Source organism: Monodon monoceros, unplaced genomic scaffold, assembly GCF_005190385.1.
Source record: "Monodon monoceros isolate NGI ecotype Baffin Bay Population unplaced genomic scaffold, NGI_Narwhal_1 Super_Scaffold_18, whole genome shotgun sequence".
In the NCBI taxonomy this organism is placed as follows: Eukaryota; Metazoa; Chordata; class Mammalia; order Artiodactyla; family Monodontidae; genus Monodon; species Monodon monoceros.
In genome coordinates this window covers 55,335,571-55,347,690 of record NW_021703774.1, presented here as the reverse complement: position 1 = coordinate 55,347,690, position 12,120 = coordinate 55,335,571, and the positions used below count along the sequence as shown (strand labels likewise).

At 40.0% G+C, this 12,120-nt stretch overlaps 1 protein-coding gene and 1 non-coding gene across 10 annotated transcripts in view; both read left to right on the top strand.

Annotated features, from left to right (window-relative positions):
• Positions 1 to 12,120, top strand: part of DNM3 (dynamin 3) — a 569,209-nt gene that overhangs the window by 531,935 nt on the left and 25,154 nt on the right. For all 9 annotated transcript variants that reach the window (XM_029227250.1, XM_029227252.1, XM_029227251.1 and 6 more), the window contains 2 exons: positions 5,821 to 6,047; positions 7,260 to 7,496. In XM_029227250.1, coding sequence (XP_029083083.1) covers positions 5,821 to 6,047; positions 7,260 to 7,496 — 464 coding nt within the window. The remainder of the gene's footprint in view (positions 1 to 5,820; positions 6,048 to 7,259; positions 7,497 to 12,120) is intronic.
• Positions 6,178 to 6,312, top strand: LOC114900156. The gene has a single exon (XR_003794773.1). It is a non-coding gene; the product is annotated as a small nucleolar RNA SNORA18 (small nucleolar RNA).

Genomic DNA, 12,120 nt, shown 5'->3' with positions numbered 1-12,120 from the left:
CACACACACACACACACACACACACACACACACACACACACACACACGTGAGGGTAATTGCCCTCACTCCTCACTGGTGTGCTCACTTGTTTCATGAAATGGCGAAAGCCCCACCTACAGGGTATTATCTGTGGAAGTAAAGGTCTGCTAATTGTCTCCAGGGAGACCTCACATAAGAGTCATGAGAAAGAAGACTTCAATTAAGATCTGATCTCCAAGGTCAAACCTTGAAGTAGAGATTAATAGGAATAAGGAGAAAGCAAAAACATTATGTAATGCTGGATTCTTATGAAGTTATGGTTATCTTTGTTTGAATTTAACTTTTCATATCTACCAGAAAATACTTTTACACATCTAGGATGACTGCTTTTCTTTGGGTATTATTTTATCCACTTTTTTACTATACATGTAAGAGTATATAGTTATATATATAAAATATATATATTAAATCTATATATGTAATTATGTATATGTAAAAATACAAATCCCTTTTTTAAAATGTACTCATATTCTCATGGCATTTTATTGTACAGAACGTCTGAGCCCTTTTTGTTCATTCCAGAAGAATTTGTTCATTCCTGTTGAGTACAGGAACAGAAACACAGTGAACACCCAACACTGTGTCATGCATATGTGTTGACTTTTTTTTTATTTAAAGTGAAGAGATCTTCAAGTGAGAGAATTAGTCATAGAATCACAACAAGAAAACACATACTTTGACTCCTTATTCTGAATTCCATCCACTTAACCCTATTGAAAATGGTGCTGTGGCCCTTCTTCTTTGAAATGGGAGTGACTACTCTGCCTTCTGAAAAAGAATATGTTTCAGCCAACTTTCATAAAGTTCAGAATTTGGTGGGCAGTTTCCTTTGAAAGTTTACATTAAGCGTTCTGCCACTCAAGTCTCCATATGGAATTGTTTAAGAAATTTAAAGCCAGCAATAAATGCCTCCCCTCGGACATACTGTAAGCCTTTGTCTATTGAAATGCAGCAGCTGTTTCATTGCTTAAACGTACCAGGTAACAGCAGCGCAAAGAAATAGCAAGTTTACGACAGGCGGTTGTTCTAGACAGGCTACAGGCAAAGAAACAGAGTTTTGTTCGGTACATTAAAGAAAACACACATATAATGCCCCACAGCAAGCATATTTTGGTGGCCTCTTCTCTGTAGCTCACACCACCAGAAGTTCTCCATCAGAGAATCAAGAAAGTGGATCCAGTTTTATTCGAAAAGTATTACTGGCTAAGGGGCACACAATTCTGTGTTTGAACAGAATAGCCACCTGCTGGGTACTCATGATTTTGTGCAGTTTCCAAATGAAGAAATTGAGGCCCCAAGAGGTTTAAGTGACTCGCCCAGAGGGTTCATTTTACTTGAAGATTTAATTAGGGTTTGTTTGAATATGAGAAACAATGTTTTGTATCTTAACTAGTAAGTAATTTAAAACATTGTTCCTCATATTCAAACAAACCCAGCTAATACAAAATAGAATGTAAAGTTTTTTTATGAAACATTTTAAGAACCAAACATGAAACCTAGAGGCATTTCACACTTGGAGCCTGTGCCCCTGGACCCCTGGAGGTCCAGGTTCACTCTCCTTGGCCATTGATACTTTGGTGGAAAATTAGTAACATGTGCCCTAGTTTCAAAACTTACTGTAACTTTAATGTGTGTGAAGTAGAGTGTTATTTTAAATGTTCATTATTTGAGGGAAAAGTACATCTTAAATGCCAGAGCACTGATTTGTTTCCACGGGTCAAGAATTCTGCATCCTGCTCAAGAAACAGATCCTGACTAGGACCCAGAAGCCCCACTCTTTCTCCCCCTCCCCTATCACTCCCCACCAAGGGGAACACTCCTGCTTTCTTACACTGTAGATGAGTTCTAACTGTTCTTGAACTTTGGAATCATACAGTACGTACTTTTTTGTGCATCTATCTTCTTTTCTCGACCTTTGTGAGTCAAAGGATGTTACTTTTTTTTTTTTAAAGAAGGAAAACTTCGTTGGTCTTTAGCAAAATGAAATCCCTCAGAAATGTAAAGCAGCCTTAAGCGGAAATGAGAGAATTGTGAGATCTCAAAGAATCACAAAATTCTACCCAAGTCCCTCTCTAAAACTAAGCAAAATTAAACATCTCAATTAAGTTTTTATGTGTGTATTCACGTGAATGAGAGTTATCACTGTCCCATTCTGTAGTTCCTCCTGTCTCAAAACAGATTTTAAGGAAATGGTCTCCTTAGTAAACTGAATTGTATGAAAACTCTATAAATGCCTCTCCTATTTGTGAAGGCTTTAAAATGGTTGTAGTAATAAAGACAAAGAAAGTTACAGATCCAAAAATACTGCAGGTTGCTAGAGAAGGGTTAAAGTAAGAAAGAGAGGAAAACATGTGGAACGTTTTTAATGACCTCACATTCCTTTACACTGAGCAGAACGACATGGTGCAGTAATGCCTGTTTATCTAGCCTGTAGAGTTTGAACTGGAATGAGGTTTTGTGTGTGAGAATTTTTTGGTGAACCACACAAAGATGTATAGGTTATAAGGTGTTATAATTAAAGGCATAAATATTATTTCAAATCTCGCATCCAAGTATAATTAGTTTATGTCACGTTCTGTGAGGTATTTTCTAAATGCTATCATGTAAAAGAGACCCACTTGCCCTCCAATTGTGCAGAATCCTTGGTTTAAATATTTGTACCATTGACATACAAACTGCTCAGAAAGTCCCTGAAGTGTCTGGAAACTCCCCGAAGTCCCCCACCTTTGTTCCAGTTGTAGCATTAGAAAGTGAGGCTAGCAGGAGGAGAAGAGTCTTTCTAGAAGTTTTCTTAAGTGCAAAATAAAATGTTAGCTTATGCTTTATGTTGAACTATGTCACTTGATGCCAGCACTGTTGCACTAACTTCCTACCCCTTCATACCTAACGCCAAGTTAGACTATATACTGTAAAAAGAACAGCTTTTGTTGGTGGAGCACTGACTAAATGCTGGGCATCATGCTAGGCAATTTATATTCACTCTTTCGCTGAATCCTTGTACCAACTCTTTTTTTTTTTTTTCCTTCCACCAGCTCTTGAGGCAGCTCCTACCTTTAACCTCATTTTACAGATCAGGAATCTGAAACTCAAAGAGATTAAATTACTTGTCCAAGAACAATAAGTGTTAGAGCTAGGACTCAAATTCAGAGCTGTCTGATTCCAAAGAATATGCCCTTAACCACTGTGCTATATTGCCATTTTCTCTCATGCTAAAATTATTCATATTATTTCAGAACATTGCCAAACCTATTGGATAGTAGGCAACTATCCAACTATCCATCTATGTTACAGTTTTAGTGTGTAACATTTTGATGTGGAAGAGTTGATTCAAGGCAGATCTTTGATCAAAATGCTGAAGCAGGCTCTTACTATTTTATTTTGTGGTTTGTTTGACAGTTGCTTCTTAATTCAGATCTGCTTTAAATCTATTCTTGGAAGAATCTTCTTTTAAATTGTGTTTAATAGATTCTAAGTGATACTCCAGGAAGATGTAAAGCTTCAAAAGAGCTTAACCCAACTGATGGTCAATGCCAGGAAATTTGTCTGGTTTTGAGTTTGGAGTTGCATCATCTCTCCAAGTGGATACACACACCTCACAGTGGAAGATTTGTGCAAGCGTGCATGACTCCTTGGGTACCTGCAGGTGTGTCTGGCAGTAAATAAATCTTCAAGGAGGGGAATGAAATATTTCTTAAGCCAAATTTACTATCTTCTCTAAATCTGACTTTCTTTGACTTCCCCTCACCCAAACCTCAATGCTTGAGGTGTCTTTGTTCCTTTCTTTGTTGCCCTTCACATCCAAACAGCACCAAGTCCTGTTGGTTTTTCCTTTATAATGTCATTTATATCTGCCCATATTTTCTCTGCCACTTACTAAATTAAACCCTTATCATCTCATAAATGATCTGCAATGGCCTTCCGACAGATTTATCTCTACTACCACACTTGCAAATTATTTTCCAATCACAGCCAGATTGATTTTCCTAAAACTCTCTTTTATTATTTCACTTACTTGTTTTAAAAGCCTTCCATGGCTTCCCATTGCCAAGTGGATAAAGTTCAAGCACTTTTCCTTGACATTCAAGGCCTTGACACCTGGCCCAGGGTTATCTGGCCAAATTTACCTTCCACAGCTATCACACATAAACCTTCCCTTCCACCAGACAGTTGCCCAAATACATCTTGCGTATTAGATTGCTTCCACATTTAAATCACTCCCGGTTTACAGAATATGTGCAGAGAACACTTTTTATTTCACCACAACAAAGCTGTGATTTAGCTGAATTTTCGGATTAGTAGAATTATCTACATGGTTTGATACCTTTAAAAAATAGTGAAGCTATGTGTTTTAGAGTCTTGTCATCTCTGAGTTACAAATGTAACTACAACCCAGGAATTTTGAGCATCTGACAGGTGTTCTGTTGTCTGCTTGAATTAGTAACAATTAAATATACTGGACTTTGGCCTTTCTTAGAGCCAGTGACTCTAGATAAGCACTAGCTTTCTCATTTAACAGAGAAACTGAAAAATCCAAGTTGCTTTATTTTTCTAGGCTTAAGTTAATTGTCATACATGTGCACCACACTAAAATAATGATGCTTAAACATAAATTATCTTTTCTAAGCACTCAAAGTGAGGCAAGGGGGTTAATGGAAAGAGCACTGGACTTCAAGTCAGAAAATCTGGGGTTCAACTTAATGTTGTGTGACTTTGGGCAAGTTACTTAAACTCTCTGAAGTCCATTCAGTTCCTTCATCTGTAAAATTTGGATAATAATATACATTTCATAAGTATGCAGTGAGAATTTAAATCAGATAACTTGTAAAGGCACATTGGATTTCATTGATTCTCACATTCACTTTTTTCACATTTAACATTTCTAACATGAAGATGCATGTTACACTCAATGACATCTTGGCATTCTGTTGTAGTTTAGTTGATGGTGTTTTTTCTTTCTTAGTGGCACATAAAAGACTGGTGTGTCTTAAAATCAGTGGTGTCTTAGACTTGATGGAATATAATGATTGGTTCTCTCTCCCTCAGGGCTACACAATATATGCATCCTCTCCATTCTCATCCTGCCACAAAATGCCCCTCCCCTAAGACTCATACGAATTTTTCTTATTTTAGTTTGTTTTCATATATCTGTTAACTATGGAACCTTATGTCAGTCCTCATCACTGTTAAGCTCTAGAAAGCAGAGAATATATCACTTTTTTTTGGTAAATCAACTTGCATAATTATATACGATTCTGTATTTTATAAATACTTATTGGTGCTAATTCCACTTTTGAAACAACACTGAAACCTGGGGTCTTAATAGTATTCCAGTGATTTTGGTAAAAGCTAGGTAAAGGGCTGGGAATACCAAGGAAGGAATAACTTGTGTTATTACATAGGTTTGTGTGTGTCATTGTTTCCTGTTGAAAATACCACTGCTTACCTCCTGGTACCTTCCCTTGTCTATATATAAGCCAAGCAGCCTCAGATAACATTGCAGAAATGCTTGTACAGCCAACAGGCCCTGTTCTGGCAATGGTGAGGTTTGGCCCTCTTTTCAACTAATCTATGTTTTTCTTTACTGTCAACAGCCATAAAACTGAGAGGAAAACTATTATTGGCATTGGGAGGATAATGAAGAAAATAAGCGTAAATAGATGCACAATGCATCCCTTTTCCCAGAGTGGACTTTTGTGGCCTTTGTCCACAGGCTATGAACCAGTTTATCATTCAGTCACTCATTCATTCCCATTTTTTACTTTTCTGTGGTGACCTGGCAGGTTAAAGATTTCATAAATTCTGAGCTCCTAGCACAGTTATATTCTTCAGAGGACCAAAATACTCTGATGGAGGAATCTGCAGAACAGGCTCAGCGCCGGGATGAGATGCTTCGAATGTACCAGGCCCTTAAAGAAGCCCTCGTGGTCATCGGTGACATCAACACAGCCACGACGTTCACGCCCGCACCGCCGCCAGTGGACGACTCCTGGATCCAGCATTCCCGCAGGTAGGAAGATGGCTGCACATCACTGGAGGCCTCCCGGCTTGTCCAGTGTCATTTTCTGAATGTGCTTCCCTAAACCAGTATGAACCTAAAGAAAAAAGAGGAAACAAGATATTTAAGTCCAGGAGCGAGAGAGAAGGTCAGATGATCCCAACCGCTTTCAAAATCAAGCACAAAATCGTTGGAAACGCCTCATAGATTAACTGTGTGGTTTCCTTTACTTATAGAACTACTTGTTAGATCTGTGGGAAAGAACTACAAGACAGAGCTGCCAAGTAAACTATGAAAAACCTAACAAACTTTTCATCTTAGGTATTGGCATATCCCAATGATCTGTACTGTTCTAGGGTGTGATGGCTTAGGAGTGAATATGATTTGAACCTAGTACATTTTTAGAGTGTGTCAAATTCAGAACCGGGCAGATCCATCTCCTGACCCTAAACATGGTCCTAAAGTAAATCGCTTGAGGAAATTGGATCCTAAAGATTACAGGTGGGGAATTTTGAAGTGTGTCCATATTTCACTGGAGATAAAAGAAGCCTAACTAAAAGAATTGTGGGCTGACTTACATGATAACTTCTTTTTGAAAGGGCTATTTTATCTTGAAGATTATGAGTTTGGGGGAACTAAGGTGATTGGCAGTGGAAAGAATCAGAACATGTGAAATTCCTTAAAAATTTATTGACTTAAATAACTGTGTTACACATAATTAAAAAAAAACTTTACACTTAAAAAAAAATCAAGCACAATATATCCTTACATTGGAACGTTATACAGCCATTAAAAAGAGTAAGTTCTTTAAGTAGTGGAATGAAAACAGGCTAGTTAATGTGAAGCTTAAAAAAAAAAAAGTTAAGTTGTAGAACATTGTGTACAAAAAAGCAATGTGTATATATATATATATATATATATATATAGAGAGAGAGAGAGAGAGAGAGAGAGAGAGAGAGAGAGAGAGAGAGAGAGAAGATATTGTAGAATATAGTTAAAAAGGATACCCGGGAAAAGATGTTGGTTGTCTCCACAGAGCAAGGGGGGAGAGGAGGGAAACTTTCTTTTCACTATTTACCCTTCTATTACCGTTTAACATCCCTAACACGTGTCTGAGTTAGTCAGAAAATACTTTTTAAAAAGCAGTCAGTTATAAAATATTTTTTAAGGATGAATTCCAACGGAGAGGAGGATGGGCAAACTGCTGTCGGTCTCTGCCCCCAGGTCCCCGCCTCCAAGCCCCACCACCCAGCGGAGACCAACGCTGAGCGCGCCCCTACCGCGGCCCACGTCCGGCCGCGGGCCCGCACCCGCCATCCCCTCCCCGGGACCCCACTCGGCAGCGCCTCCAGTGCCCTTCCGGCCTGGCCCTTTGCCTCCTTTCCCCAACAGCGGCGACTCGTTCGGGGCGCCTCCACAGGTTCCGTCTCGGCCCACCAGGGCCCCTCCGAGCGTCCCAAGGTGAGTGTTCTGCGCGAGGCCGAAAGCAGGGCCATGCTCATCGGTTCTCTTCTCATAGCCTGACAGACAAAATTGATTTGGAAAAGAAAATGGTAAAGATACTGTGATACACGTTTTCAGCTTTCCCTCCGGGAGGGGGATCATGGGAAGATTGCTGAGCCTGTGACACCATTTAGAAACCAGTATATGGCCTAAACCTCTCCTTTCTCAACTGGCACAAACTAAATGGGACCAAAGAAACCTGGGTCCAGATGAATGACGATTTGGCAGCTGGTTGTAGAATTTGACGGAGACCTTTGAAATGAAAGAGTCGTGGCTGGGTTGCTGCAAGCTGTGTGCTCCCTAGGTCACAAGAGCATCACCAGCTAAGGCCTGGCCTTCTCTATTACCAGAGGAATTCTAGAAAACCACTGACTTCAAGGAATATTATCCATCTGCCCTCTGAACTTTGACCCTTAAACCCAATATTATTAACTTTAATGTAGGCTGAGTAAAAATCTGGCTGGTTAATCTGTGATTGTTTTTTAAAAAGCTATGCATAGAAATTTTAATACAGACATATAATTGCTGTGTGCAGTCATTGATCACATATAAGATAGAACATTGTACATTTGAATAATACATTTGGCATTTGTAAGCAGATTGTCAGGCTTAACTGTGAAACAGAATAGCTAATAAATAAGTAGAACTTGAAATATGTATACATATAGTTGAAGCTATATTCTAACCTTCATACATTTATGGTCAATATACTAATTAGAGATTTTGAAAATAGAGGGAATTAGGGTTTTTTCCCTCAACATCAGAAATTTAAAAATGAAAGAAAATAGCCCATACAGAAAGTTAGTTTTTTAGAAGTTCAATTCAGAGGGTTAAAATATTTGTATACTCCATGAAGAAAAACCTTACTATGCAGGTACCATAAAAAGAGAAGTGAGTTCTGCCCACCCATGAAGCCTGAGTCACCTCACCCTCTGATTTCAGTACTTACATTTATTTTGATCTTCAGGCTGTTGGGTATAATGAAGAGAAGAAGGGGCATCTTAACCCACTAAACAAAGGGAAGTGTAGGGGGAATAGAAGGAGATGTGCAATCAGAAGACCTGGTTTGCCACAGGCCTTGGGCCACTCATTTAACTGAGCCAGGAGTTCCTCATCTATGAAATAAAGATATAACAAGGATGTGGCCCAAATCATATGAGACAAGGTATTTGAAAGAGTCTCACAAACTGTAAAGCACTGTGGTTGTTATTGCCATCATGATTTTGGTCCCCATCAAAGAGGATATATGTACTCTCAAACCTATGTATTTTTTTTTTTCTAACCTCAATAGGTTTGGCTTATAATTTATTTGGAACTGAGCTGAATTTCTGGTAATAACAGTAACAACAGGTAGTATTTATTGAGCTCTCAATGTATGCTAGGCACTGTCCTAAGAGCTTTGCAGGTACATTTTTGTTTAATGCTCACAACAACCCCATGAGATAGGTTATTATCTATTTTACAGACGAGGCACAGAGGTGAAGCAACTTGCCCAAGGCTGCTCAGCCAGGCCTGAATCGAGCTGGGCTTTAATCCCAAGCAGTCTCCTAACCATGTCGGGGTTTCTCCACCTCAACACTACTGACGTTTTTGTTGTGGACATTGTGCTATGCGTTTTAGGATGTTCAGCAGCATCCTGGCATCTACCTAGTGGATGTCGGCTGCACTCCCTCAGTTGTGACCACTAAGAATGTCTCCAGACATTGCCACTGGGGGCTGGGAGAGAGGCGGAGGGGTGGGGTGGGGGGATGAGGGGAGAGGTTAGGGTTAGGGTTGAGAAGGCTCCAAGGACCCTCCCCTGGAGAACCACTGCACTGCAGTATTCAAAAGACTGTCCCTTCCATGTAAACAAGCATAAAGGTCAGCATTGAGCCTCACCACACACAAGATTAAATTATTGTTTTAGGAAACTTAAAACTGACTGGGAAAGGGTCTGCAGTTGTGCCAAGAAGGTGTGGAGGCCATTGGCGGGGCGGGGTGGGGGGGTGTTAAGCGTGGGAAGACGGGAGTCCCATACAGGAGCCTTAAAGTGGGCTATTTTGTCTGTTTAGCTATAAGAAGGAACTAGAGCAACCTGGTGGCGCCTGTCTTCGAGAATGAAAGTGCATGTCTTTGCCTGCTCGCTTGGCTGCTTTACCTCTGGGTTTCAGATAAGCTGGCTTGCCAATACCCTTCAGAGATAACTGTTGAATGCTAAATTGATTTGTTAAGCCAGGTGGAGCCGCCCTTGGTATTTCCCAGCTCACACACATACAAGGTAGGCAGCAGGAATCGGGCTCTGGAGCCTCTGCTGGAGAAGGGAAACTGCCAGGTTTCAGGCACCTGCTTTGGGGAATTTACAGGAGAACAGCGTGTTATTCAAAATTTCTGGAGTATTCTCAGGTTAGAGCCAGACTTAACTTGATCTGACCTTGCAAAGAGTCTCAAAAGTAAAACAGAAATGAGGGTTCAAAGAGGAAAATTGGTGGTTTTTGCTGAGCCTTCCAGTTTCAGCGCCAGTTCAGCGCACTGGGAGGGAAATCCTTGGGGGGACGAGGGGGGCTTCACCTGAGAGAGAGCAAGAAAGACTTTGTTAGGATCCTTATGCCTATTAAAATTTAGCTTTAGATGGAGAATTCTGACCACGTAAAGTCTGTTTTTAATAAAAGCCAGGGCAGGAATCCTACCAAATGCAAGCCAGAAATAGGGTTTAAGATTTCAAAAAAAGAAAGAGAGAAAAGGAAAGAGAGACAAAGATAGAAAGAAAGAAAGAAAAAGTTGAGGGAAGCTCTTGTTGAAACTTCACCTTGTTCTATTTATTTATATACTCTCTTTTCCCTCCATGACTTGCCTCCATTTTCTCTATTAAAAACTAAAATAACTCGAAATGCCATTACCCATCATCTCCAGAAAAACAACCCTTAGGTTTCCGAGAAGGAAGTTTAATTTTTTCTCCAGTTTTTTGCTTTCTTAAAGGCACTTTCTCCCCTTTTATCTGAAACCAGAAACTCATAACGTGACAAGACAGCACAAGCAGTGTCCTGCCGGCTCCCTGCTGGGCTTTAATATTACAAAGGCAAAAACTGAACTTTTAGAGGCAAAAGATTCTGCCACTCAGCGTGTGCCTGTGCACAGTTTTCTTCTGGATAATTTGTGATTTCATTAGCAAGTTGTGATCTTCACTTTTAAGAGCGTAGATTTATCGTAACCCTATTCAGATGTAATGAAAGCACCTGCAATTGTACAGAAACCATGAGTGTTCTGCTTTTAAAAAAAAAAAATGATGATTTTTCTATCTTTCCATTCCAATGTAAAGGACGAGGAAGGAGAGAGGCTGGTGGAGTGGTTTTTGGCCCAGTTTTTCTCAGCTGCTCAAGCTGCTCTGGTTTATGTGCACGGAGATTTTCAGTGAGGGCTAGAAATATTGCAAACTACATGCCTGTTTTAATTAACTCCTCCTGAACTAGGGGAGCATCTCTATCCCAAAGAGCCTCACCAGCACGTATGCGTCTGCCACTAGAAAGTTAACTACGCAAATCTGATTTGTGGGACATTCTCTGTTGCCCGAATGTTTGGTGTGTCCCCTCCCCTCTCACCTCTATCAACTTCTCTGAAGCAGCTGAAACCCAGTTGGAAAATCCCAGCTAGTCGTGTCCTTGTTGAGCAACATGATCTTAAACAGACATCAGTACCTCTTTAGGGGCCCTATTCTCTTACTTGAAGATCCTAATCTTCACCAAACACTAACTTTAGGGCTGATGTAGCTATTTTCGGTTACAGCTTCTTAAAATTAGCTAATTGGGAATCACAGCCTTTGACATTAACAGAACAAATTAACTGAATCAGAGTGTGTTTTTCCTGGCAACAGCCGACTCTGGCATTATTTCACTCATTTGTCTTCTCCCCTTTCCTTGGACTAGGCTATTTTGCAACGGTCAAAAGGGGATAAGGGTAGGAGGAAGGGTCTCTAACCAAGGAAAAGCAAACTTCATTTACCTCATCATCCAGTCTTCTATTTAAAAAAAAAATTTTTTTTGAAAAATAGAAGTCCTTTCTTTTAACCACCCCTGTCACCAAGTCTGATGGTGTCTTTTAAAAATGACAAAAGTGAATCAGAGGAAAGGACTTAGCTTTTACTCCAGCTCATTCACATGACAGAAACACAGCATGGAAACCAAGAAATGCTCCACAGAAAGACTCTCTGGTGAGGCCCATGGTGAAACTGGGGTCCCTGCACTGCAGAGACAGCCCTGGAATAGCATCAAGATTATCCCAGGGCCTCCCACTTATGCTCCTTCCATGACTTACAAAGTTTCCCTGACTTTACATGCACACTTTGAGAGTCTCATCACAGCCCCACATTCTCAGTAATTTACTACTCAACCAACCATGGCAAAAGGTACATCAGTTTCTCTACATGAAGAGACAATCCATGCACTCATGTTCTTTTTTTTACAGAGGTAAAAGCCATTTGGTTCTCTACAGTTTAGCTTAATCTGGTTTTAAATGTTTGACCCTGATGCTCTTCTGTACCATATCTCTTTTACGTATTTTATATGTTGATTTAATTGACAGTTAACACAGAATCCCTTTCACCTAGAGA